This window comes from Microcaecilia unicolor, chromosome 1 (assembly GCF_901765095.1).
Source record: "Microcaecilia unicolor chromosome 1, aMicUni1.1, whole genome shotgun sequence".
NCBI classification, from domain to species: domain Eukaryota; kingdom Metazoa; phylum Chordata; class Amphibia; order Gymnophiona; family Siphonopidae; genus Microcaecilia; species Microcaecilia unicolor.
In genome coordinates this window covers 451,539,768-451,564,620 of record NC_044031.1, presented here as the reverse complement: position 1 = coordinate 451,564,620, position 24,853 = coordinate 451,539,768, and the positions used below count along the sequence as shown (strand labels likewise).

At 45.1% G+C, this 24,853-nt stretch overlaps 1 protein-coding gene across 2 annotated transcripts in view; it reads right to left on the bottom strand.

The window, feature by feature from the left end:
* ROCK1 (Rho associated coiled-coil containing protein kinase 1) overlaps positions 1-24,853 on the bottom strand; it is a 523,306-nt gene that overhangs the window by 240,103 nt on the left and 258,350 nt on the right. For both annotated transcript variants that reach the window (XM_030212894.1, XM_030212901.1), the window contains 2 exons: positions 19,231-19,366; positions 241-332 (listed from right to left, as the gene is read on the bottom strand). In XM_030212894.1, coding sequence (XP_030068754.1) covers positions 241-332; positions 19,231-19,366 — 228 coding nt within the window. The remainder of the gene's footprint in view (positions 1-240; positions 333-19,230; positions 19,367-24,853) is intronic.

Sequence of the window (24,853 nt, the reverse complement as noted above, 5' to 3'; positions counted from 1 at the left end):
GAATCAGAAAAAAGTACCTACCATGCTGGAAATCCAGAGTTTGGTTCTGCAGAAAAAAACAAGACTGAAGAATAGATATGGGTCATCTACAAATGAAGTTTTCAGCCTCGCCCCTTAGCTTTCTGAGAGATTCTAGTCGCCTCCTCAACCCAAGACAATAAGGATAGGAAAGGGACAAGTAGTGGTACTGATTAAGGAGTAAGTATTTTTTAAAACAAGTGTTGCAGAAGCAATACTCACTTGCTTTTGTAGCTGTGATATCTTTTCATTTGTAACTTGTGAAGTTTGGCTTATTTTCTTCAAGTCTTCTAACTGATCTTTCAATGTGGATACTGAAGACAGAAATGGAAAGGTTAAAAAGTGGAAATACAATATTCAAAAATGGAGTAATTCAGTCAAATACTAACAGGTTCAATGAGTTTTGACACTGAGGTTTTAGGAAAAGCTAAGTAGGCTTACCTTTACCCCTCTCGCTACTCTCTATTCAACTTAAAATTGTCAATCTGATCTGAAACTACAAGTAGGTTGTTTTAAAGCATTTACATATTTTTAAAAATTTATGTTTATTGCAGTCACAACAATAGTATACAATAATTTTGTTTTAATAACCAAAGTGACCCCAGTTCACTCCCTACCCTCTCCCTCCCACAAAATAATTCAAAAGAATTTATATTTTAAGAGAACTAAATATAAACTTAACAGTTCATCTCAGCTATCCTTAATTAGAACCACTTTCCCTGCATACAGACAACAATGCTGTTCACTTGTAACAGATGTTTTCCACAGGCAGCAGAAGCTCCAGTATTTGTGGTACTCTCTAGTCTCCTCAATTCCTCTTAGTTCCAAAGCTTAAGCTATTAAGTAACTCTCAGGAAGGTGGGAGAAATTGTTTGTCTGATTAATCCTTTATGGAAAACATCTGTTACAGATGAGCAACACTGCTTTTTCCATCAACAAGCATGATTTCAGTCAGTCACACAAATGGACAACTCCCAAATTTAGGGCTGCTCATTGTACTTTTTGCCATTTCACGAGCGGCCTGCTCTGACAGAACGTGAGAGTTGCTGGCTCAAAAGGACTGATTGGCCATAACAGCCTGGTTGAAGTCACTTTCAGTTACTGACGTTTGGTCCAGGCAGTAATGAGAAGAAAAGGTATGAAACAAGGACCATTTCACTGCACTGCAGATGGCAACAAGCAATGCAAACTTTCAGTGCTAGTGGTGCAACAATGCTGACCTGACGAGAATTCACTCTAGGGCTGAGAGGACTATCTGCTTTTGATAACAGAAATGGATACTTGAAGCTAGCCAGTCTGCTAGAGTTTTTTTTTTTTTTAGCAACCAATATACCAATCCTGCTGGGATAAAATGAGATGAATAACTTGACGAAATACGGGATTTATGTCTGTGACTTCTTATGTAAACGTATGACATATTTGTTCCCTAATGCATTTCCCTTGTTTGGCCAGCAGATGGTGACTGTCTTTTTTTTTGTAAAGCTGTTACAGATGTGATTGTTTTTTTCCCCCTTGAGCTGTGAGACAGTGTTGCCAACCTAGCTTATTTCCAGCGAGTTTAGGACGCCCATCTCAGAAATGACAAAATGCAAGCCTTTTGCTCGTGGGAGAAGCCAGCATTTGTAGTGCACTGGTCCCCCTGACATGCCAGGACACCAATCGGGCACCCTAGGTGGCACTGCAGTGGACTTCATAAATTGCTCCCAGGTACATAGCTCCCTTACCTTGTGTGCTGAGCCCCCCAAAACCCACTACCCGCAACTGTACACAACTACAATAGCCCTTAGGGGTGATGGGGGGCACCTACATGTGGGTTCAGTGGGGTTTTGGAAGGCTCACATTTACCACCACAAGTTTAACAGGTGGGGTGGGGATGGGCCTGGGTCTACCTGCCTGAATGCACTGCACCCACTAAAACTGCTCCAGGGACCTGCATACTGCTGTGATGGACCTGAGTATGACATTTGAGGCTGGCATAGATGCTGACACAAAATATTTTTAAAGAGAGGTCATCCCTGATTTTCTCCAGTGGTCATCTGGTCAGTTTGGGTACCTTTTTGTGCCTTGGTCATAAGAAAAACAGGACCAGGTAAAGTTGTCCAAGTGCTCATCAGGAACGCCCTTTGTTTTTTCCATTATGGGTCGAGTACGCCCATGTGTTAGGAACGTCCAAGTCCTGCCTTCGCTACGCCTCTGACACGTCCCTGTGAACTTTGGTTGTCCCTGCGATGGAAAGCAGTTGGGGATGCCCAAAATCGGCTTTCAATTATACCGATTTGGGCGACCCTGTGAGGACACCCATCTTCCGATTAGTGTTGAAAGATGGGCGTCCTTCTCTTTCGAAAATAAACCTGAAAGTGTTTAGACAGTTTTAGTATTGATCACTATTCAGTTACCTGCTATTGCCTGTTACTTTTCTATCTATTTTATATGTTTCACTGTTCTAATTTTGTGATAATAAACCTTGTTAGTATATTGGCTGTGTTGTCCTAGATTGACTAAGAATCTTGGTGGTTTGTGTGTTCGGTCTGTGGGTGTTTCTAGGAACTGTGGGACCCCTGAGAGTGTGGCCCCAGTAACCTAAGAATCACCAGGGAATAACTTGAGAGTGGGAGACTCGCCCAGAGGCAAGTAGGACCCAGTTGGTGGGGTGGAGGGTGCTAGTGTAGAGCTGATGCCCAAATGCAGGCGGGCCTGAACAGTGCTGAGGGTAGACCCTCAAGGTGGCTGCAGGGTTAACTCTAGGTGGGTGCTAGATGTTTTGTGACAATACCTGTTTTAGACTTTCTGATTATCTCAGTCCTCTTAAGGTAGTACATGAGAGTGCACATACAGTCCAGAGCCCTCTCACATAGATTTTTGTGTGGTTTTCAAAAATAGGTAGGAAGAATGACTTTTCACTGATATGGAAAGGCAATACCCCCTCAGCAAGAATTTAGGGTGCATTCAGAGAACAACCTTGTTATGATGAAACTGAGTGTGGGGTTCATAGATTACCCGTGGTTGAAGCTCCCTTACCCTTCTAGTTGAGGCTACTTTAACAAGTAAAAGCACCTTCCAAGCGATAAAAGAAGAACTTTTCAATGGTTCAAAGGAAAATTATATTAATGAAGCTTCAACTTCCGTTAGTCAGTAAGCTACAACCTATGTTGAATGCTCATCTCTTTACAATGGTGATACAAACACTTATTTTGACAAAGCTGAATTACCTTAACGCCTTATATCTTGGAATGGCTACAATATGCTGCAGGTAATCCATAATTCAACAGCAAGGGTGATCTTACGCTGCTCAAAGTTCGAGCATACAACACCAGGGCTGAAACAGTTACATTGAGGCATATTTTCAAAGCACTTAGCCTTCCAAAGTTCCATAGGTTTCTATGGAACTTTGGAAGGCTAAGTGCATTGAAAGTATGCCTCAATTGTCTACCAGTGTTTTATAGAATATAGTATGAAGTGTTGACACTCATCTAAAAGTAAAGTTTCACAAATCATCAAGAACGTTGAGATCAGAGGAAGCTGAATACCTTTCAGTTCCATCACTGGCCAATATTCATTATGTGGAAACTATGGCAACTGTCTTTTCTGTAGCGGGGCTGCTATTGTTGCCTCCTAATCCAGCCTGTGGCAGTTAACCAACGAGATTTCAAATCTACCGCCCCTTTGTCACGCGCCAATCAGCTTCCATATTCCGTGCGTGCGCTTATGTGGAGTCTTTCCTGCAGAGGAGCGGTCTTAAATCATGCATATAAGCGAATCTTGCACTTATCAGTGGTGCGTTAAACCAGTTTGTCCCCATAGAAATTGATGGCACCAAAAACGGGACCGAAGAACGGCATGTAGTTAAACAGAGCATGCGCTTATCCGACGTGCACTTAAATGGAGTGCACTGTATTTGTATTAGAACCCTTACTCTCTTCTCAGACCAAATTCAGTATTTGGCTGGTACTTCTGGTAGCAGAGGATCCTAGAAGGCATTGCAGTACATAGGAGCACAGTTCAAGGGTCCCAAAGTTAATGTCTCTTATAATGGAGTACTAGCAGTTATCTGCTTTAAGCTGATTTGTTATTGTTTTTGGGTGGTCCTTTGGACTGAGTTACATTCCCTTACCACTGACTCCAACCTCAGTGCTTCTTTTCTGATCATCATGATACTCTAATGCAGCAAAGGAATTATATATGAGCCTCTGTGACATAAGTATTTAAGTGTTGCCATACTGGGACAGACCGAAGGTCCATCAAGCCCAGAATCCTGTTTCCAACAGTGGCCAGTCCAGGTTACAAGTGCCTGGCAAGATCCCAAAACAGTACATTTTATGCTGCTTACCCTAGAAATAAGCAGTGGATTTTCCCCCAAGTCCATCTTAATAATGGCTTATGAACTTTTCTTTTAGGAAGCTATCCAAACCTTTTTTAAACCCTGCTAAGCTAACTGCTTTTACTACATTCTCTGGCAACGAATATTACATGTTGAATGAAGAAATATTTTCTCCAATTCGTTTTAAATTTACTACTTTTGTAGCTTCATCCTGTGCCCCCTAGTCCTAGTGTTTTGGGAGAGAGTAAACAAGCGATTCACATCTACCCATTCAACTCCACTCATTAATTTACAGACCTCTATCATATCTCTCCCCTCAGATGTCTTTTATTCAAGCTAAAGAGCCCTAGCCGCTTCAGACTTTCCTCACCTTTCTCTGTACCTTTTCTAATTCCACAATATCTTTTTTGAGATGCAGTGACCAGAACTGCACACAGTATTTGAGGTGCGGGCGCACCATGGAGCAAAGGCATTATAACATCTTTACTTTTGTTTTCCATTCCTTTCCTGAGCCACTATGACCCATCTCTAATTCCACAGATCAAGGATGAATGCAACTGATGCCTGATCAATCCAGCTGTTTACCAGAAACACAGATTATAGGTGAAAAACAATCCCGTCCAGGCACTCTTACATCTTTACATTCCTTTAGTTGTATACAGTATTTTAACACCCTCTTTAATATTTTTCATTTAGTAGATCTGAAATATTTTGAAGTGATTCAAAACAATGAAGTTAGGCTTCTCACAGGAGGAAACAAAATCACATTATACTTCCAATGAAACAAGAATATTAATTTTTTTTATTTATTTTTGTTACATTTGTACCCCGCGCTCTCCCACTCTTGGCAGGCTCAATGCAGCTTACATGGGGCAATGGAGGGTTAAGTGACTTGCCCAGAGTCACAAGGAGCTGCCTGTGCTTGAAGTGGGAATTGAACTCAGTTCCTCAGGACCAAAGTCCACCACCCTAACCACTAGGCCACTCCTCCACTCTCTCTCTCTCTGCAAGAATCCCCTTTAAAACACTTAAATTAGTATACAGAATTCAATAGGAGAGAATAATTTGTCACTGCTGCCACTGGAATGTGGTGTGCCTCAGGGTTCAGCACTATCCCCACTGCTATTTAACATTGAGTCCCCTATTGGCACAGATACAGGACTGAGGACTTGGTGCTCACTGTTATGCTGATGATATCCTTATTTTAGCAGATGTGTATTTAGCAGACGTGTAGTCTGACTCTCTAGATTTGACACATCTCCAGTCGGGGCTGGCAGCTGTAGCAGATTGGCATAAACAGCTTCACCTGGTGTTGAATGTTAGCAAAACTATTTTATGTTGCAAAACGGGAGGAAGAATGGCATGCACTACAATATCCACCATTTTATTTTGGAAACCTATTCCACTGATATTAAATTTTAGGTATCTTGGAGTGATATTGGATGGTACCTTATCTTTAGGGGCACATATTTCTTCTGTCGTGAAGACAACATTTTACATATTATGCCAATTGCACTCAGTTAAGGAGTATTTTGATAAGAAAACTTTGCATACACTTATCCATGTGTTAGTTGTTACTAGACTGGATTTTGGCAATACAGTCTATCTGGACTTACCTAAAATTCAAATCAAACGTTTGCAAACTCTCCAGAAGGTTGCAATTCAGGTGCATGGGAATCTTCGGCTATTTGAGCATGTCACTCTCGTATTTACTAAATATCACTGGCTGCTGATGCTGTACAGGAGTAAGTTTAAAGCACTCTGTTTGTCACATAAGGCCCTTTGGGAGCATGAGCCTCATTATTTAAGCAACTGGATTCACCCTTTATATGCCTGCTAGAAGCCTTCGATCATTGCAGGACCATAGGCTCTTGGTACCTTTCTCATAAAGGGCATTCTTTTGGCAAGCCCTGGCACTCTTGAATGATTTACCCAAGGGATGTACAAGTTGAGCTTTGCTATAAAATAATTTACTAAAATCGTAATTCTTTAAGTTGGCCTTCGGTCTATAGCCTGACAGTTTGGGAGTGGAAGGGGGGGGGGGTTGTTTACCTATTCTGCATTTTGTATATATAACTATGTCAATATTTAGTAGTTCTAGGTAGTAGATATGCTTGAGTGTGCATCTGTTGAATGGGTGTAAGTCTTTCCTTTTTATTACTGGAGTTCCTCTCTTTTTATATGATATTGTTGTAAATTATGTAAACCACTCTGATCTGAAAAGGGATAGCGGTATATCAAGCTTTTAATAAAGAATGAAATTTAAACTATACTCAAGATTCTTTTAAACATGTCATTGAACACTACATAGATTTTGTTCCTTCTCAAGGAATAAAGATAATAGGTTTGTATAGAGAGTGACTGGAGCACAGAGTGGATACAATGATCTCTCTTCTCCTTTACTTCTATATTAATTTTAACTTTTGATTTTCTAATATTATACTGTGAGATATATTTTTAACTCTGTTCTAAACCACTTACATGTGATTGCAATATGCAATAAATTAAGAAATAAAGAAACCTGAGGCACACAAATGGATGATTCACAAGCTTAGGGCTTGTCACGTCTGTGGCCGTAACCACCCTCAGACTTACCTTATTTCTGGAGGTCAGCATCTATGCTGGCTTCTGTCTGTTTCTGTGTTAGTCTTGTCTCTGTCTCTGTGTGCTGATTGCTTCACTAGACCTCACCTGTGTGGGCTATGCCTCTCTGAGGAGCCAGCATCTAAGATGGCTCCCGCTTGTTTTGTGCCAGCTTCCAAGATGGCGCCTGCTCTTCCTATGTCTTCCAAGCCTCTCCTTGGTGTGAGTGTGTTCCCTGCTCCTGTCCTGCAGTAGGTGACATCATCAGTGAGAGCCTTCATAAGGAAGTGCTGTTCTTGCATTCAGGGCCTTTTGCATAGTAAGTAAGTGTGTTATGCCAATAGGCTGTGAGGTTAGTGAGAGCACTGTTGCGCTGCTACTTAGCCTTTCTCTGGGGCTCTTGCCCATCTGCTATTTGTGTCTGTGGACTGCTAGTCCTTCTGTGTGGGCTCCTGCCCCTTCTGCTCGGTGTCTGTGGACTGCTAGTCCTTCTGTTGCCTTGCTCTGTGTTTGAAGTCTGAAGCTTCAGCCTTTGTGTACTCCCTGTCTGTGTTGGGAGCTGCTGAAGCTCCAGCCTTGACTCTGTTATCCCTGGTTTATTCCTCTGTCTGCTGCCAGCCCACGTAGACTTTGCAATCCCTAGTTTATTCTATTGTCCACTGCCTGCCCAAAGATTCTGTTTGCTCCTGGTTTATTCTATTATTTGCTGCCTGCCCAAAGACTCTGCTTCTGGTTTATTCTATTATCCACTGCTTGACCTAAGACTCTGTTAGCTCCTGGTTTATTCCTCTGCCTGCTGCCTGGCCAAAGACTCTGCTTGCTCCTGGTTTATTCTATTGTCCGCTGCCTGCCCAAAGACTCTGCTAGTTCCTGGTTACTTATTCTGTCTGCTCTGCCTAGCTTGCTTGTATATCCCGAGTCCTGTTTCTGCCAAGCTTGCTTGTATACCCCGAGTCCTGTTTCTGCCAAGTTTGCTTGTATTTCCTGAGTCCTGCTTCTGCCTAGCTAGTATGTATATCCTGAGTGTATATCCTGAATCCTGTCTCTGCCTAGCTAGTGTATATCCTGAATCCTGTCTCTGCCTAGCTAGTGTGTATATCCTGAATCCTGTCTCTGCCTAGGCTTTATGTACGTCTTGTCTCCTTGGTCTGTCTTGTGTTTCTGGTTTAGTGGCTGTATGCAGCTTTCAGTCCGAGTCTAGTATTTAGCCTAGTCTCCCTCGTGTATCCCGGACCCAGGGTGGGTCTTCTGGATCTTCAGTTCCTGCCTTATCCTGCAAGTCCTGCTGGCCACCTGCACTCCGGAGCTCAACTCCGGAGGAACGGTGGTCAAGCGCAGGTGAAGTTGTTCCTGTTCTGCCTGTTCTAGTTGCATGCCTCTGTACTACTCCAGTCCAGAGTTCCAGTCCTGCTCTTCGGTGTATCCAGTTCCAGGGTGGTCTTGCCTGCCGCTGCCGTTCGTCGGCAGTGGCCCAAGGGCTCACGTATTCTGGTTCTGCCTCGAGGACCCGACAGGGCTGTACAGTTTATATATCTGTTGTCCAAGAGTAGCCGAGCCCCCCCCCCCCCCCAAAAAAAAAAAAGATGCAAGAATGTATTATTTATTTTTGAGGTTTATACCCCACATTATCCTGAACAAACTTGAGAATTACTGATGTTATAAAGACAGGTCAGTCAGCACATTGCACATGCACGGTCACCAACTGTGGACTGGTCCAAACAGCAGTGTGAAGTGAAGCTATGACTAAGGATATAAGTAACTACTTTACATATTCTGGTCAGTGCAGCAGATTAAAACAGCTATGGTAGCTGCATTAGCTCTGATCTAGTGAGGTTTGGTTTCATTGGTTAAAAGGAGAATCAGTTTGTTCCTAGCAGAATTATAAAAAGGATGCTAACCAATTTGCCATAGCTTATTTGGCTACTGAATACCAAATCTATTGAGGTTAATGGACACACAAGCTCCTTTGCGATTGAGCCAGTTCTTTTAAGACTAAGCCAAAGCCCTTTTACAGTCCACCACGGACATCAATAATTTCTGGTCTTTCACTGAAACTACCTTCATATGTATTTTTCATTGACCACTTATTCTATTGATATGCCAAAGGCTCCTCAAAGATGATCAATGTTTTTCATACACTACATTTTAATATCTCACACATTATTTTGATAACATTTGACACTGTGTCACTTTATATCAGTACTCCACACCAGGAAGCTATCGTCACCAGATCTATTCTTAGGACTTCTTTTACAAAGCCGCGCTAGCGATTCCCTTGCAGCAAATGAGAGGAAGTCCATAGAATTGAATGGGCTTCCTCTCATTTGACGCACCGGGAATTGGTAGCACAGCTTTGTAAAAGAAGCCCTTAGACAGATGAGGTATCACCATAGAATTCCCAGCAAGTTAATTTGAGAACTGGCAATTATAGGTCTGGTGATGTTTTTTTTCTGTTTTCAAATAATATTTTATCAACAGATCAAGAATATGGCTATGAAGCTTTGATGGCTCCCCCAATACAGTCCATTTATATATGGCAGATTTTGAAAGAATACATTTACGCACACACACTTTTCAAGATGGTTTAATTTTCTACAAAAGATAGGAAGAAGTTTTTTTGTGGCACCGTAGAGCAAAGAGAATAGATGCGTTCTATAATTGCTTTAAAAATAAAGATGTAAACCTGCATTTCCAGATTAACAAAAGGAATTGTAAGATACTCTATCTTAATAATTTGATTTAACAAAGTTGATGATGGTTTTAAAACCCCAATGTTTAGAAAACCAAGGGACAGGAATAAGCTCTTACACTATCAAATCCACCATATGCTTGATTTGAAGAACAATCTTCTAAATAGCTTCTTGAACTCCAAAGATTATGTACCGATACTGAAGGAGTCTGATAGACAATCAACATAGATGAAAAGGAGGTCTTCAGAGAGAAGTTAACCCGAAACCTGCATAACACAAGGATATCCTATCTGCCTCTCAGATCGGAAATACTGATTGAGAGTTGAACAGAAATAAAGAAATAATACTGGTCTGTCCCTTGATTTTTTCACAAATGGCTAATAGGATTTCTAAAATTATTAAGAAATGCTGGTATGTTATTAATCCTGAGTGAATTCTGCACGAAAGGTATGAAAAATCTACGCTATTTTAAAGTTCTGTATGGTAAAATTATGCCTTTTCTGCTGATACTTTTCATGCCTTTAGTAGCAGCAGATGAATCCAAGAATTGGTGGGTTATGTCCATCTACCAGCAGGTGGAAATAGAGATTAAAAAGCTGAAGGCAGTGATACCAGACGACCTGCTTCACCTCAGTACGTCTCATCACCAAGCAGAATCAGAAAAGAAACCAGGAAGCCTTCCTCACCAGCCATACAAAACAGAAATTTGTCAGTCTGACTTAACAGAAACCACGACTGCAATGGAGTCCTCTTCAGTGGTTTCTGTTCTCTTTTTTTTTTTGGGGGGGGGGGGGGGGGGGGGGGGGAGACTAAAGACCAGAACAAGAACAGACAGGCAAAACAAGCGTGGCTGACAAAGGGCGGGATCCTGGAATCATCTGCTGCTACTAAAGAAAATTATCAGCAGGTAAGGCATAATTTTAACTTCCTTAGCATATGCAGCAGATGAATTCAAGAACTGGTGGAATGTACCAAAGCAACACCTAAGTAGGGTAGAAAGTTGCCGCTCCCCAACAGAACTGCCTCTGCAAAGACAGCATCTGAATAGTGAAAGCACACCTGTTCCACCCAAGAGGTAGATAGCACACTTGTGAAATAAGCCTAAAACACCACCGGCGTGACGCAACCTTTCCAAAAAAAATCCACAAAGTATCTGCAATCCCCCCCCAAAAAAAAAAATCACATAAGACCTGTGGCTGCTGTCCCACGGCAAGAACCAGCGACAAAGAGAAGACCTGAACGCTGAAAAACATGCAATATCTGCAAATACTGGAGAACCTTCTGACCATCCAGAAGACGAAGCGCCGTCTACTCTGCGTGAAAGTCCCCATCCTAAAATGAGGGAAGAAAAGAGAGGCTGAAAAAGAAAAACCAAACCACAGCCAGAAAGAAAAGAAGGATCCGAAAGCAAGGTCACTCCAGACTCAGCAAATTGCAGGAAAAACAACTCGGCATGGCTGCGCTAAAAATTCAGACACTCTGCGTGCCAAAGAAACTGCTTGTAAGTTCCTAAGTGAAGCATTCTGCAAAAGGAACAAAAGGAGTCCAAAGCAATGCTCGGTAGACAAGGAGCCCCCAAGTTAGACTCGGAGAATACAAACAAGGTTTCAAGACCAATGAAGACCAAGCGTGGGCCGCAAACAGCCTCAAAAAATCCTCAACACCCGAGAATACGCGGTTGAAGTGGACCGTGGATCACATACAAGATTGCAATAGAACAGTAACCACTGCGTCCAAAGAACTCTGTTCCTCAGAGTCGGCTTCTCAAAAAACCAGGCCATAAGACCAAAGCAAGAAGGATCATCCACTCAGGAACAGACCCAAAAGAAAGAGCCCAGAGTCAAGCGGGATCCAAAACAAAGGTGCCACCAGGAGCCGCACCATATTCGCATACTAATGGCATCATGGTTAATCCGGAGATACCAGAATGACTCAACCCTGGTGGCGAACGATCCAAAATAAACTCGGCTGCAGAGAGGCCACAGAGGAAACACTATCGAAGAACGCCCTCCGGCTAAGGAAGCAACCAGCCCAGCCAAATCGCCCTCTCTCTGTTGACAGAAGAAAGAAGGCATCTGGGCGTCCAGCTGGGACGCCATCAGATCTACCTCCGGAGCTCTCTACCTGAAGCCAAACTGGAAAAGCACTGGTGCGGAATAACCATTCTGCCGAGACCAGAAGACGGCAGAAAAGAGAACTCACCATAGGAAAAGCCCGCAAAGTGGGCCACGCAAAAACAGAACACGAGGTCTTCTGCCCACTCCATGGGGGCGACACACCCTGATGGCTACAGTCTGACTCCGAGTCCCACTCTGTCGAAGCAGCAGCCACCACCTCACCTTCTCCGACGGCACAAGCACCACATAGCCCGCAATGTGTTCTGAAGTGCTAGAAGACTAACAGCACCAAAGCAGGTCCAGGTGGGGGAGACGGCACAAGCACCGCCTGGCCTGCAATGTGTTCTGAAAGGCTAGAAGACAAACAGCACCAAAAGCAGGTCCAGGCGGGAGATCGGCTACATCATCCCGTGTCATCCACTGCCCCAGAGACGGAAGAAGGAGGCAAAGGGCACTCCAGTCTGAGAGACTCGCATCCGTGACCGCCACCATCCACTGCTGAGGCACCAAGGCATCCCTTCCACAGGGAGGAATTGTAGAGCCACCAGTACATGCGCAGCCATACCAAGAACAGCCACAGAAGACACTGCTGACACTCCTGGAACACAGGAGACCACCCGTCGAGAAGCAAGAGCTGTAGCTGTTGTCTATGAGCACCACCCATGGCACTACCTCCAAAGTGCCCGCTGTGATAAATGTGTAAATATATTGCTTTTTCACTTAACAAAATTGCAAAGGTAAGATACATGGCTTATGCCCTTGTAGAAAGGAAATCTTTTAGGGATAAAGGTATATATTTGTGTTAGTCTGCGTACTAATATTGCAGGCCCTTTCTAATAGAGATCACCACATTATGGCTTTTACAATTATTAACAAAGGAACTGTGTTAGTTCAAAGGGGACAGGATGTGCTCGTTAATAAGGAATGTGAGGAGAGGGAGGGAGAAGGAAGCCCAAAACTGCTGATGCAGAGTTCTCACACGAAGGTCTGAAGGCTGAGATAAGAAAATGTAAACCGAGCATAAGAAATAACAATGAATAGAGGCTCTGTCTATGGAAATTTTTCAGTTTTCAGAAAGAAAAAGGGGACTGACATATGCTGCTTAGAAATCAATATCCAATGAATAATTTAGGGGCAGAAACCTATGTAACAAGTGAAAGGAAACTGTAAGAATTAAGGGGTTGCTGTGCCTGCTTGCTTTCAGAGACACCCATTCTTGCAAGAGTGTAATTTGAAATAATAAATAATTAAGACTTGTTTCACCAATTTGCTTTTGGAAGTTCTTTTTTGTGTAAGTTCACAGGTTATCTGGGAGCTATTTCTAACACCCGCCACAGAGTCCAAGACATGCATGCATAGGTACGAGGACTCAGCGCCCTGAGCAGAATGTGCACCCAAGTCTGAACCTAGATCCTCCAGTCCTCAGTCAAAAATAAAACTGTACCAGAGCTGTCTAGAATGGGACGATGCGGCTCATGTGAAGGGTGACCACTCAGCCAAGGATTCCGAGAAGACCCGGGAGGATAAACTCTCGGATCTCGTCTAGAGCGAAGAGCACTCTGATGCTGTCCTTGCGGAGAATGCCGCAAAACTCCCAAACCTAGGAAGAGGTGAATGGAGCCATAGCCATGCCGAAAGGCAAAGACTGGAAATGATCATGAGGGCCCAGAACGGCCAAACAGAGAAACCGCAGATGAGGGGGCCAAAGAGGAAAGAGAAGAAACGTGTACTAAGGGAAAAGTGCAGGGAAGAATGCTAAATTGAATAGCTCTGAATATAGCTAGTTGTCCAATATAACGAAAAAGTACAAAAGTGCAATAATAGCCTTAGAGACACTGCAACAAACAGCTAGCTAGAAATGCCACAGATACAGTGGAAGCTGGAGCTGGTATGCAATAGTTTGATCAGTGTCAGAGAGCAAAATTAGAAGAGCAGAGTTGCTGTGGGAAACCACCACAGGTAACCTGTGGCACTGTAGCATAGTGTAAACTGCCCCAGCTATGCAAAGAACTGCTTGTCAAGGCAAGCAATATGAGAGAGGGAAGTAAAATAGAAAAGGAGCCGAGGGCCACAGATTCTAATGTGATGCACAAACAAGCCTTAAACCTGTGACCTTCAGGCTGAAAGCCAACCATCTTCCACAAAAAAGCGAAGATACTTACCTGTAACAGGTATTCTCAAGGGACAGCAGGCTGATTGTTCTCACATGTGCATCGACGTCTGCGTCGGCCCAGGAAATGGCAAATTTTCAATAGCAAAATTAAAAGTTTTGCCAGAGTCTTCTGGTGCACGTGCACCGCACACCATGCATGTGCGGACGACTTCCCACCCGTCACGTGAGCGTGCCTCCTCAGTTTAATCAAAAGTATGAATACAAATAAATAATAACAACTCCAAAGGGGAAGTGGGCGGGTTTGTGAGAACAATCAGACTGCAGTCCACGGAGAATACCTGCTACAGGTAAGTATCTTCGCTTTCTCCGAGGACAAGCAGGATGCTTGTTCTCACATGTGGGGTATCCCTAGCAACCAGGGTTACTCAAAACAACCAACACTGGTCAATTGGGCCTCGCAAAGGCAAGGACATAACATAGATTGACATGAAACCATAAAAAACTGAGAGTGCAGCCTGGAACAGAACAAAATTGGGTACAGCGGGGTGCAGTTGGATTCTAAACCCCGAATAGATTCTGCAGCACCGGCTACCCAAACCAACTGCCGCGTCGGGTATCCTGCTGAGGGCAGTAGTGAGATGTGAATGTGTGGACTGATGACCACGTTGCAGCCTTGCTAATCTCCTCAATGGAGGCTGACTTTAAGTGAGCGACTGACGCATACATGGCTCTAACATTATGAGCCGTGACATGGCCCTCTAAAAGCCCAGCTTGGGCATAAGTGAAGGAAATGCAATCTGCTAGCCAATTGGAGATTGTGCATTTTCCGATGGCGACTCCCCTCCTGTTGGGATCGAAAGAAACAAACAACTGGGCGGACTGTCTAAAGGGCTTCGTCCGCTCCACATAAAAGGCCAATGCTCTCTTGCAGTCCAAGGTGTGCAAACTGCTTTCGCCAGGGCAGGCATGAGGACGGGGAAACAATGTTGGCAAGACAATTGACTGGTTCAGATGGAACTCCGACACCACCTTCGGCAGGAACTTAGGATGTGTGCGGAGAACTACTCTGATGTGATGAAACCTGATATAAGGTGCATACACTACCAAGGCCTGAAGCTCACTGACTCTACGAGCTGAAGTAACAGCCACCAAGAAAATGACCTTCCAGGTCACGTACTTCAGATGGCAGGAATTCAGTGGCTCAAAAAGAGCTTTCATCAGCTGGGTAAGAACAACGTTGAGATCCTATGACACTGGTGGAGGTTTGACAGGGGGCTTTGATAAAAGCAAACCTCTCATGAAGCGAACAACTAAAGGCTGTCCAGAAATAGGCTTACCCTCTACACAGCGATAAGCACTAATCGCACTAAGGTGAACTCTTACAGAGTTGGTCTTAAGACCAGACTCTAACAAGTGTAGAAGGTATTCAAACATGGTCTGTATAGGACAAGAAAGAGGATCTAAGGCCTTGCTGTCACACCAGACGGCAAACCTCCTCCATTTGAAAGAGTAACACCTCTTTGTGGAATCTTTCCTGGAAGCAAGGAAGACACAGGAGACACCCTCTGAAAGACCCAAGGAGGCAAATTCTAAGCTCTCAACATCCAGGCCGTGAGAGCCAGTGACTGGAGGTTGGGATGTAGAAGCAACTCCTCGTTCTGAGTGATGAGGGTTAGAAAACATTCCAATCTCCACAGTTCTTCAGAGGACAACTCCAGAAGAAGAGGGAACCAAAACTGACGCGGCCAGTAGGGTGCAATCAGGATCACGGTTCCGCAGTCTTGCTTGAGTTTCAGCAAAGTCCTCCCCACCAGAGGTATGGGAGGATACGCATACAGAAGGCCTGTCCCCCAATGCAGGAGAAAGGCATCTGACGCTAGTCTGTCGTGGGCCTGAAGACTGGAATAGAACTGAGGGACCTTGTGATTGATTTGAGTGGCAAAAAGATCGAGGGGGTGCGCCATGCTCAGAAGATCTTGCGGATTACACCCATGTTCAGTGACCACTCGTGAGGTTGCATTATGCTGATCAGCCTGTCGGCCAGACAGTTGTTTACGCCTGCCAGATAAGTGGCTTGCAGAAACATGCCATGACGACGCGCCCAAAGCCACATCTGGATGGCTTCCTGACACAGAGGGCAAGATACAGTGCCCCCTGCTTGTTGGTGCAATACATGGCAACCTGATTGTCTGTCTGAATCAAGATGACTTGGTCGGACAGCCGGTCTCTGAAAGCCTTTAGAGCATTCCAGATTGCTCGCAATTCCAGGAGATTGATCTGTAGACCTTTTTCCTGAAAGGAGCAGGCTCCTTGAGTGTGAAGCCCATTTACATGAGCTACCCACCCCAGGAGGGATGCATCCATCATCGGCACTTTTTGTGGCTGAGGAATTTGGAATGAACGCCCCAAGGTCAGATTGGATTGAATCGTCCACCACTGCAGAGAATTCCGGAAGTCGGTGGACAGTTAGATAACATCCGCTAGACTCCTCGCAGCTTGAAACCACTGGGAAGCTAGGGTCCATTGAGCCAATCTTATGTGTAGATGTATCATGGGAGTCACATGAACTGTGGGGGCCATGTGCCCCAGAAGTCTCAACATCTGCTGAGCCATGATCTGTTGAGACGTTCGAACCATGGACACCAGGAACAGGAGGTTGTCTGCCCTTGTCACGGGAAGATAAGCTCAAACTGTCTTTGTGTTCAACCAGGCTCCAATGAATTCCAACTTTTGCACTGGAACGAGATGGGACTTGGGGTAATTGATTATGAACACGCACACCAGAAGACTCTGGCAAACCTTTTTAATTTTGCTAGTGAAAATTTGCTGTTTCCTGGGCCGACGCGGATGTCGACCCACATGTGAGAACAAGCAGCTTGCTTGTCCTTGGAGAATAAAACTATTTTACTGAATCTACTGCACCTGGAGAAAATGTCCCCATGACAGCACTGAGGTTCCATGGTTACGATGAAAATCAGAGCACTAGCCCCAGAAAATAATAATATGTAGCAGTTCCCAGAAATGTGGAGCATAAGACACTAAGCCTAGAAACTTCCTTGTAAAGGTGCAGAAAAAAAGAAAACCTACAGCACCTGGTATTCCCAGGCAGTCTCCCATCCAAGTAGAAACCAGCCATGCCCAACCCTGTGCTGAGCTAAGATCAGGCACACTCAGGGTGGTGGTGTGCTCATAGGCAATACCTGCCTGTACTATCAGTATAAAAAGAGTTTCACAAAGGAAGGAGGGAAACTTCCATGCTGTTCAAGCAACTGCCCTCAGAGAAAAACTGAGGGGACAGAAAAGTCTGTACATAAAAATACTAAATAGGCCCTTTCAGAGGCTCAAGGAGCCCTGCTCTGATGCTGTTCACTGTTTCCCACACCAGGAACAGCCTTCAGCCAATGCATGAACTACAAGAAAATCTAAACACCACAGACAGTGATGCCTATTGCTATCAATGTACCCACTTAGGCAAACATAGCTTTCCAACTCAGATGAATCTTGCTGCCTTTGTGCAGAAAGGGACTGCCCTAAAAATACTCCATCAGAATAGAGGAAGACAGTGGAGCAATGTACCCTACTGCTGAGCTGGAGAGAAAACATTCCCTCTTCGGGTCAGGGTCCATCAGAAGAGACTGAGACAGGGAACAAGCCAGAAACCTCCAAAGGCTGAACTAAAAAGGAACTGTCAGTTCCCCTACCAGACTTCTGCAACATATAAGCATACAGAGCAGCAGAATGAGCTTTGGGGGGGGGGGGGGGGGGGCAGAAGCCCCCTGTCCCAGAGAAGCCCCTAGAGTGGATGACATGCATCCTGAAAAAAAAAAAAAATACACCTCTCATTCTTCTTTTCCCCAGACAGTCTCCCCCACTTCTTCCTCTTTCTCCTCCTCTTCCCAGCTATCATTTTATCTCCCCACCCTCCCCATGGCACACCTTCAAGCTCAATTTTCTCTCCACACTAGTGACACAATCTAAACTTTTTCTGCCCCTACCCCCGTGGCACAATCTCAGCTTTCACTGCATCCCTCCCCCAAAACCACAGGGCACAGTCTCATCTTGCCCTGTCTCGCTCGCTCCCTCCCTCCTCCCCACACAGCACACTCAGTTTGCTGTGTCCCCTTCCAATGCTCCCCATGGCATATTCAGTTTGATGTATCCTCCTTCCCCAGGGCACAGTTTGCTCTTCCTGCACCCCCCTCCCCAATTACACATTTAGGGGCCAATGCTCAAAAGTACCGCCGGCATTAACAGGCTGTTAACACAATGTTTACATGCAGAATACTCTGGGCAGCATAGTAACTTAGTAAATAATGACAGATAAAGACCTGTACGGTCCATCCAGTCTGCCCAATGAGATAAACTCATTTTACATGGTATGTGATACTTTATATGGATTGGCCGCTGTCGTGGACAGGATGCTGGGCTCGATGGACCCTTGGTCTTTTCCCAGTGTGGCATTACTTATGTACTTATGTACCCGAGTTTGATTTGTCCTTGCCTTTCTCGGGGCACAGACCGTAGAAGTCTGCCCAGTACTATTCTTTTACTAAGTTCTGAAGCTAACGTTGAATCCCCTTAAAATTTACACTCCAGCCCATCCCTATCTATTCAGTCACAAACAGGGCGTAGAACGTAGAAGTCTGCCAAACTCTCATTTTGTTTCCCAATTACCGGAATCACCACCCAATCTCCGCTAAGATTCCATGGAACCATTCCTTCAAAACAGGATTCCTTTGTGTTTATCCCACGCATGTTTGAATTCCATTACCGTTTTCAACTCCACCATCTCCCGCGGAAGGGCATTCCACATATCCACCACCCTCTCCGTGAAAAAAATACTTCCTGACATTAGTCCTGAGTCTGCCCCCCTTCAACCTCAATTCATGTCCTCTAGTTCTACCGCCTTCCCAAATACACAAATGGTTTCAGGCTGAACTCTGAAATCATTAGTGCAGACTGCAATTAAATGTAGTTATTAATTACCTTGCAGCTATGTGATGAAGGAAAAAAATGCTTCCCACAGTGTTTGGCGTGGAAAACCTTTTGGCTGGGGCAGCATAGAAGTGTTGGATGAGAGGAGAAGGTGTCTAGTGGCAGCCCTTCTCTCCATCCAACCAGACTCCCGTGCCCCAGTGTTTGCTTTTATGTATTCTTTTCCTGATCAACATCCCCTCTTCCTCCTTTTTGAAGATAGTTTTGCTTTCTGTTTGCATTTTAGCTTGTTACTAAAATCTCTTTCTCTCCCCCTCCCGCAAATTGTATCCTGCTATCAAAAAAGGGAAATTTCAGCATTTCTTTTCCCTACAGCCTTGGGACACTGAACTCACTTTCCTAATTTCTGAAGATTGTAATTCAGTAGTGGGAGACAAACAAATATCAGTGACTTACCTTCATTTTCTACATTTCGTCTCTTTTCATTCTCTTGCTCTGCCTTTCTTTGGTATTCATTTATTCGATGTTGTAGCATCATGTTTTCTTTCTCAGTCTGAGATACAACAGATTCTAGATCTTTTCTTAAATTTCCCTGAAATTAGAAAATGTAAATTACTTTTATTCTTGACATAGTAGTTTGCCATACCAATGCTATATTTTTCACTGTCACTGGTAGACTACCTCCAAAAGTTGTTTTTTTAATCCACCAGATAAAAGAATAGCATAATTATTTTGACTATTTAAAACAAGTACAAAGTATAACCATTATAGTCACTGCTCCCCATTTTGGGAAACATTCTATATATGGTGCTCCGAATTTCCGGCACAAAAAAATAATTCTAATGACTGCAGGACACCAAAACAGGGCATATGCATGCGAAAACACATTTGCAACGGGGGTGTGGACGGGCCAGGGGCATTCCCTTAAAATGAAACCTGGTTTCAGTTGGTGTAACTCCTTGTGCCCAAAGTTGAACACGAATGCTGGCGCTATACACTACTCAATAAAAGGTGCCGATCCCAAAATCCCCATTACAGAACACGGTTCAGTGCTGATTTTTTTTTGTGCTGAATTTTGAGCGCCATTTATAGAATTTTCTTCTATGAGAAAAATTTGAAACAACTTAAGCACACCTTGATTTACCTGGATTGCCTTGTCTAAATTATCCTCCTCTGCCAAGTTAAATGTATGTGCAGCACATGTACTTTTAGAAAGGGTAAAGAGGTAGTCTCCTGGGTATGTTTAGGTAGGTCAGAGAAGTGCTTGGGATTTTCACAGTGAGAGACACTATTTTATCCCCTCCCTCGGCCATATGCAGTTTAGGTTGCCATTAATGTAAATTAGTGTAAAGAATGATCAACAAAGGTGCTCTGAAACTTTATAGCTCTGGGGTATAGCGAAGATACATACCTGTAGCAGGTATTCTCCGAGGACAGCAGGCTGATTGTTCTCAAATGTGGGTCGACGTCCACGTCGGCCAGGAATCGGCAATTTTGCAAGCAAAATATAAGAAAGGTTTTGCCAGTCAACTGGCGTGCGTGTAGCGCGCATGCGCGGATGTCTTCCTGCCCATTGCGTGAGCGTTTCCTCTTAGTTAAATCAAAAAGCAAATAAATAACAAACAACAACTCCAAAGAGGAAGTGGGCGGGTTTGTGAGAACAATCAGACTGCTGTCCTCAGAGAACACCTGCTACAGGTATGTATCTTCACTTTCTCCGAGGACAAACAGGCTGCTTGTTCTCACATGTGGGGTATCCCTAGCAACCAGGCTCACTCAAAACAATGAACATTGGTCAATTGGCCCTCGCAACGGTGAGGACATAACACAGATTGACCTAAAACCTGGAACAGAACAAAAATGGGTCTAGGGGGGGTGGAGTTGGATTCTAAACCCACAGATTCTGCATCAACGACTGCCCAAACCAACTGTTGCGTCGGGTATCCTGCTGGAGGCAGTAGTGAGATGTGAATGTATGGACTGATGACCACGTTGCAGCCTTGCAAATCTCCTCAATGGAGGCTGACTTTAAATGAGCCACAGACGCAGCCATGGCTCTAACATTATGAGCCATGACATGGCCCTCCAGACTCAGCCCAGCTTGGGCATAAGTGAAGGATATGCAATCTGCTAGCATTGTGCATTTTCCGATGGCAACTCCCCTCCTGTTGGGATCAAAAGAGACAAACAACTGGGCGGACTGTCTAAAGGGCTTCGTCCGCTCCACGTAAAAGGCCAATGCTCTCTTGCAGTGCAAGGTGTGCAAACTGCTTTTGCCAGGGCGGGTATGAGGACGGGGAAAGAATGTTGGCAAGGTAACTGACTGGTTCAGATGGAACTCCGACACCACCTTTGGCAGGAACTTAGGGTGCGTTTGGAGGACTACTCTGTTATGATGAAACTTGATATAAGTTGCATGCACTATCAAGGCCTGAAGCTCACTGACTCTACGAGCTGAAGTAACAGCCACCAAAAAAACGACCTTCCAGGTCAAGTACTTCAGATGGCAGGAATTCAGTGGCTCAAAAGAAGCTTTCATCAGCTGGGTGAGAACAACGTTGAGATCCCATGACACTGGTGGAGGTTTGACAGGGGGCTTTGATAAAAGCAAACCTCTCATGAAGCGAACAACTAAAGGACGGCGGTGATAAGCACTTATCGCACTAAGGTGAACCCTTACGGAGTTGGTCTTGAGACCAGACTCTGACAAGTGTAGAAGGTATTCAAGCAGGGTCTGTGTAGGACAAGAAAGAGGATCTAGGGCCTTGCTGTCACACCAGACGGCAAACCTCTTCCATTTGAAAGAGTAACACATCTTTATGGAATCTTTCCTGGAAGCAAGGAAGACACAGGAGACACCCTCTGAAAGACCCAAGGAGGCGAATTTTAAGATCTCAACATCCAGGCCATGAGAGCCAGAGACTGGCGGTTGGAATGTAGAAGCGACCCCTCGTTCTGAGTGATGAGGGTTGGAAAAACTCCAATCTCCTCGGTTCTTCGGAGGACAACTCCATAAGAAGAGGGAACCAGATCTGACACGGACAAAAAGGTGCAATCAGGATCATGGTTCCATAGTCTTGCCTGAGTTTCAGCAAAGTCTTCCCTACAAGAGGTATGGGGGGATACGTATACAGGAGGCCTGTCCCCCAATGTAGGAGAAAGGCATCGGACACTATTCTGTCGTGTGCCTGAAGCCTGGAACAGAACTGAAGGACCTAGTGATTGATCTGAGTGGCAAAAAGATCCACAGAGGGGGTGCCCCACTCTTGGAAGATCTTGTGGACTATGCCCATGTTCAGAGACCACTCGTGAGATTGCATTATTCTGCCCAGTCTGTCGGCCAGACTGTTGTTTACACCTGCCAGATAAATGACTTGGAGAAACATGCCGTGATGGCGTGCCCAAAACCACATTTGGACAGCTTCCTGACAAAGAGGGCGAGATCTGGTGCCCCCTGCTTGTTGGTGTAGTACATGGCAACCTGATTGTGTCTGAATTAAGATGACTTGGTTGGACAGCTGATCTCTGAAAGCCTTTAGAGCATTCCAGATCACTCTTAATACCAGGAGGTTGATCTGCAGACCTTTTTCCTGAAAGGACCAGGCTCCTTGAGTGTGGAGCCCATCTACATGACCTCCCCACACCAGGAGAAATGCATCCGTCATCAACACTTTCTGTGATTGAGGGAATGGTCACCCCATGGTCAAATTGGATCGAATCATCCACCAATGAAGAGAATTCCGAAAGCTGTTGGACAGTTGGACTAAATCTTCTAGATCCTCCGCAGCTTGAAACCACTGGGAAGCTAGGGTCCATTGAGCTGATCTCATATGTAGACGTACCATGGGAGTTACATGAACTGTAGAGGCCATGTGCCCCAGAAGTCTCAACATCTGCCGAGTCGTGACCTGCAGGGACGCTCGAACCATGGACAACAAGGACAGAAGGTTGTCCGTCCTTGCCTCAGGAAGGTAAGCTCGAGCTGTCTGAGTGTTTAACAGGGCTCCAATTAATTCTAATTTTTGGACTGGGGTGAGATGGGACTTGGGATAATTTATGACGAACCCCAGTAGCTCTAGCACTTGAAGTGTCATTCGCATGGACTCCAGAGCACCCTCCTCCGAGGTGCTCTTCACCAGCCAATCGTCGAGATAAGGAAACACATGCACTCCCAATCTGTGTAGCAACGCTGCAACTACAGCTAGGCATTTGGTAAACACTCTGGGCGCAGACGCCAGGCCAAAAGGCAACATACGGTACTGAAAGTGCTGTGTTTCTAGCCGAAATCGAAGATACTTCCTGTGAGCTGGGAGTATCGAGATGTGGGTGTAAGCATCCTTTAAGTCCAGAGAGCAGAGCCAATCATTTTCTTGAATCATGGGAAGAAGGGTGCCCAGGGAATTCATCCTGAACTTTTCTCAATTAAGAAATTTGTTCAGGGCCCTTAGGTCTAGGATGGGACACATCCCCCCTGTTTTCTTTTGCACAAGGAAGTACTTGGAATAGAATCCCAGCCCTTCTTCCCCTGGTGGAACGAGCTCGACCGCTTGGGCCTGTAGAAAGGCGGAGAGTTCCTCTGCAAGTACCTGTTTGCGCTGGGAACTGTAAGAATGAGCTCCCGGTGGACAATTTGGAGGTTTAGATTCCAGATTGAGGATTGTGAAAATGAGGCTTCCGCTCCCACTCTCCAGCAGGCCGCACTGGCCTGTGGCCTCTGAACAGGACTCCAAACAGTCTCTTCCCAGCATCCAGAGCAATCCAACCTCAAGCTCCTGGGCCCCTTTCTCACTCAGGGTGAGCTGGTTCTCAGTATGCAAATTGTATGCAGATGAGCATGTTATCCTTTCACGCTCAGGGTGACCTGGTTCTCCAGAGGCAAAATTAAACAGGTCTTACCAACAGCATATTCAGGCAATTCTTTATTCCAGCCCCTGGGCACAGTTCTTCTAGATTAAATACTTTATACATTCACATATCTTCACACTGAGCCTCCCCACACAGATTCCTGGGCTCAGCACTAACCTCAATACTTTGGGGACTTCTAACCCCAGGCTTTGCAGCCTGCTTCTCAGTACTGGGACACACAGCCCTACTTCTTCTTTGGACACCCAGTCCTTCCTTCCTTGGACACCCAGTCCTTTCTTTCTTTAGACTCACAGTCCTTTCTTTGAACACACAGTTCCTCTAAGTACTGAGGCTAAACAGTCCAACACTAATGCTTTAGGGACTTCTTACCCCAGCCTGTTTTTCTTCCTTGAGCACACAGTCCCCCACAAGTCCATAGGGTTTAGCCAGTTCTTTCCAGGGGGATTCTCCTTCTTCAGCTACCAGCTCTCTTCTTTTCCTTTCACAACTCAGGTGGGGTATAAAGTGGTTAATTAGCTACACAGGACCCAGCCCATAACCGCCTACACCTGTGGACCTCCCAGGGCTCTCCCCGGTCCTAGCGACCTCCACCTATTGTCCTAGTGCCCTCTAGTGGCCTATGCCGGAGATCCTGGACATTTTTAGGGGAACAGCGCCATCTAGTGGCCTGCCCCGGCTAGGACAGCCTCTTATTTATCACAGGATGTATCCTGACCGGACTATTTGAAGAACCCACCAATCGGAGGTTATGAAAGGCCACCTTTGGTGAAAAAATATCAACCTCCCCCCGACCGGCAAGTCGTCCGGTATGGACACTTTTACTGAGGCTATACTGAACTGGAGCCAATCAAAAGCCCATCCCTTGCTTTTGCTGGGGAGCCGCAGAGGCCTTAGGTGCACGCTGTTGACGAGAACGAGCACGCTGGGACTGAGCCTGAACAGGCTGCCGAAAAGCAGGAGTGTACCTATGCCTAGCATAGGAATAGGGAGCACTCCTCTTCTCTCCAAAAAACCTCCTAGATGAGGAGGTAGTAGCAGAAGACGCCCGGCGGGACAGAGAATCCATAGCATCATTGTGCTTTCTGAGCTGGTCAACCAGATCCTCTACTTTCTCTCCAAAATGGTTATCGCCCGGCAAGGAACATCCGCTGGTGGACCGAATGATCCAGGTCAGAGACAGGCAGCCATGATAGTCTGCGCATCACTATACCTT